The sequence below is a fragment of the Frankliniella occidentalis genome, unplaced genomic scaffold (genome assembly GCF_000697945.3).
Source record: "Frankliniella occidentalis isolate FOCC.00 unplaced genomic scaffold, Focc_3.1 Scaffold14, whole genome shotgun sequence".
Taxonomy (NCBI): Eukaryota; Metazoa; Arthropoda; class Insecta; order Thysanoptera; family Thripidae; genus Frankliniella; species Frankliniella occidentalis.
The window spans coordinates 397,808-401,513 of record NW_026267144.1 but is presented as its reverse complement, the minus strand read 5'-3'; the positions used below and the strand labels follow the sequence as shown (position 1 = coordinate 401,513).

The 3,706-nt window shown below is 55.3% G+C and overlaps 1 protein-coding gene across 3 annotated transcripts in view; it reads left to right on the top strand.

The window, feature by feature from the left end:
- The window catches only part of LOC113204949 (mushroom body large-type Kenyon cell-specific protein 1), a 25,328-nt gene that overhangs the window by 15,760 nt on the left and 5,862 nt on the right, over positions 1 to 3,706 (top strand). For all 3 annotated transcript variants that reach the window (XM_052263861.1, XM_052263862.1, XM_052263864.1), the window contains exons 2-3: positions 1,062 to 1,264; positions 2,339 to 2,583. In XM_052263861.1, coding sequence (XP_052119821.1) covers positions 1,062 to 1,264; positions 2,339 to 2,583 — 448 coding nt within the window. The remainder of the gene's footprint in view (positions 1 to 1,061; positions 1,265 to 2,338; positions 2,584 to 3,706) is intronic.

Here is a 3,706-nt window from a genome sequence, read left to right as displayed (position 1 = left end):
AGCCCCAGACGTATGCAGCCCACCCAAATACAGATCACAGCTGCAGGGAGCTCCACCACGCTCCGCTAGGAGGAGGGCGGCCGGGGCCGGCTCCACAGTGCAGCAGCATTGGGCAACGCCAACTATATACATTGACCCATTTCGATGGGTGACGCATCGTGCCAAAGTCGCGCCCGTTCGCTGTCGAATTGGCCACAAAGCGACACGCTTCTTTTTGCGCTCCGGCTACTCCCGCGAGACGAAAAAATAAAACTGAGAATGGAATCCAAAACTGTTTGACGATGATCGCCTTTGCTTCGCCAAATTTGGAGGCGTCAGCGATAGCAGCGCGAGTCGGCGTCGCCGCACAGCGGGCCACGGTGCAAGTATAGTGCAACGGTAGCGGGCGAGGTGGGCGCGGCGGGGCGGGGCTGGGCGGGCCGTTATCGCCGCGAACATGACCTATGGCTAACGCCTGCCTTATCACACTATCGCCGGCGGGAGCCGTCCTCAACGTGACTGATATTGCCTTCCTTCCACCGCAAGGCTGACTGCCACCAGCCGAAATCTTCCCTTCGTATTTCCTTGCACATTCCCCCCCTAACCCGGCCAACCCTATCCTCAGAAATACATAGCTCTAATGGATAAATGAGAGGTTGTGTTCAAACCCACTTTTTTAAATATTTGCCTAAAATATTTACCTCTGCTTATCTCGAGGCTCAACCGCACGCACGGCAATACGCCCACTCGATTGTTGCTCATCTTGTCACTATTATTCTAACACTGTGACGTCACATTCAAACGACTGTGACTTGTGTCGTGTCACATATCAGTAGGATGTGTCACGTTCCTTTTAACGTGACAGCTACACATGCCATGCATATGGCCTGTGAGGAGGCAAAAGGTAGGTCACATTTTAACGAATGTGACATGATATTTTATGAAACGTGACACAATTCACGTTTGATTGAATGTAACATCACGGCGTTTGAACAGTGTATTCTTACTTGGCCGAATTACGACCCGGATTTCGTGTCTAGTTTCTCCACCTCCTTCACGTGTCTTTCTCGTTCGCCCTACAGGTTTGGAACGGGTCGCTGAGGAGTTGATGGGAAGGCGGAAATGGCGGCAACTGGGAACCATCGGGACCTGGGACGACCTCGACACAGCCTGCCCTGCAGACGGCCCCGCGGACCCCAAAGGGTCGCCGCGGCCCAACGGGCCCCAAGACTTCGAGCCCCAACAAGAGTGCTGCTTCTGTGACGCCCCGCTGGTACCCAGCACAGTAAGTGCATGGCCGTATTATTATGTTTTTGTTATGTAATGTTTTTCGATGTCCCTTTTATTTTCTTGTACTAGGCGCCGAGTACTATCTACCCGAAATAATTGACTTGGGTACCCCGAGCGACATTATGGCGGTAAAGGGGGTTTTCTTTGCCCGTACGAAAAAGTGCCGCATTGTGTCCTGGCCTTGACCCCGTTGCATGCGCCATACGGCCCCGTGGCCGCGCACTCATGAGTGCTTTTCTTTCCGCGAGGTCGCCAGACTAGACGCACGCTTTGGTATCGAGGAGAGAGAGGGAGGGGAAAACAACAGTTGTCGTACGCCCTTGACTCGGGCGGCTAGAGTCGGCCGGATCGGGGCTGGCCTACTATAGCCATGCCAACTGCGTGCGGCAGATAACTGCACAGAGAGGGCGGCCAAGACGAATCTAGGGGGCGGGGGCAGGCAGGGGCGGGCATAGGGTGCCCTAAGGGGGCTAGCAGAACCATTTTGTTTATCAAGAGGGACTGTCTGATTGGCACAAGCCGCTAGCTGCTGCTCACCTGACAACTAAAAATCACAACAAAAATCGGTTCGTCACCAACCATGGCACCCTGCCCTGCAGCCCCGAGCACTGAGGGAACCCACCCACAACGTGCAACTACCAAATAGTCAAGGTCCGCGGAGGGTCGGGAGGGGTTCTATGACGACCAACGTGCCTTGTCTGTGAAACGATACTTAAATTATTATTATTCCATTAGGGTGGCCAAAGGGCCAAAGGGTGGCCATCACAGGCTTATTCGTAATGAGGTCTTTAGTTTCGCAACTTGACACGTTGAGTGCGGCTTGACCTACGCCGAGGATGCAAATAACATGGGAGTCGCCTACCCCCGCCACACCTGACGTGTTAAGGACCTATCTCTAACCCAATAATGCGAATACGAATAAGATCGAACAAACACATCTATAATGCAGCACATACCTTGTCGGGGTCTGCACTTTTCGCCGTGTCTAAAAAAAAAGCAAGACACGGACTTTATTATCTACCTTTTTCATTATTGCGAAATGCCTCACGATGTACTTGGCCTTCCGCAGCGCATCGCCTCCGACAGCGAGGACGACAGCGGCAGCGTGGCGAGCGAGGGCGACGGCAGCGTATGCCTCCCCGCCAACATGACCACCCTGGAGGCCGTCACGTCCATGGCGGCGTCCCTGGCGGCAGTGGCCGCCTTCAAGTCCTCGCAGGGCAGCAACTCGACGGCCACCTCCACCGCGAGCGCCAGCCCGCAGCCGCCGCAGGGCCTCTACCCGCTGGGCCACCACGGGCTCCTGCCGGCATGGTGAGTACCAAGGGGCCCGCCCTCGGGCCCGCCCTTGCAGCCGACTGCAATGGTGTCGGGTTTAGAGTCCCCCCCCCCTTTTCTCCTCCTCTCCACAGAACACTATACCCCTTCCCACTCTCTCCTCCAACCCTCATGGGTTTTTCATGCAACGCGGCCAGAGCAACACGCACACTCACCCTCGCGCCGCGCGGCACCGCCGCAGCCACAGTAGCGTGCCCAGAGCCTCTTTAGCCCCGAGTCACCAACATTCAGCGATGGAAATCTAGCAGTGCACCGTACGAAAAAAAATCTGCAAAGGAAGCAAACACGGAAAATTAGTAGCTGCGCCCGCGAAACAACCCCCCGGACCACCAAACGTGTGAGGTCGACTATGATGACGACGGGTAGCGTCATCCACCTCCCCTCAAGAGTTTTTTCTCTTTTTTTTTTTTTTTTTTTTTTTTTTTTGCGGCACAATGCTTTCCCCTTTTCCAGATATTTCAAAAACACCGGTGTCCTCCGCCGAGTCCAGTCCCTCCCCTCGCTCCCCGGGACGAGGCTGGCGGCTGGTTTAATTCTCTAAACGAGGCAGGCCTCTGCGGGGGGAAGGGGCGAGGGAAGCTGTACAGTCTAGATAAAATAGTTGTACCTTCAAAGTAGAGCGCGCCGAGCCTAGCTGGGGTAAAAGGGGAGGGAGGGGCGACCGGCGCGCTCACGCACACACGCGCGCGCGTGCACTGGGCTGCACCGGGCGGGGCGGGCGGGGCGGGGTGGGGTGTGCAGTGGGTATTACCGACTCTAAGCTAGGCTAGCGCAGCCTAGCGGGAGTCTAGCGGAGACTAGCCTAGAACACGTTGATGGTGGCAAACGTCATGCAGCTTCTGTTTCTGGTGCAGTTGTGACACAGGAGATTGAGGCAGTGTATCAGTGTGTCGGTGGACCGATGTACCGAAAACAACTAACAGCGTCTAAGCGTGCAGCACCTGACTTTGTCATCACAACGTGAAACAAAGAAAATTAGAGAAAACGGGAACACCGCCTGCGCCACTCAGACTCTCCATAGTCCCGGTGAAGAGAGTAACCGCGCGCAGGGACACCCACATTTTATTCGGTGAATTCTATGTCCCTTATCGGACCTTTA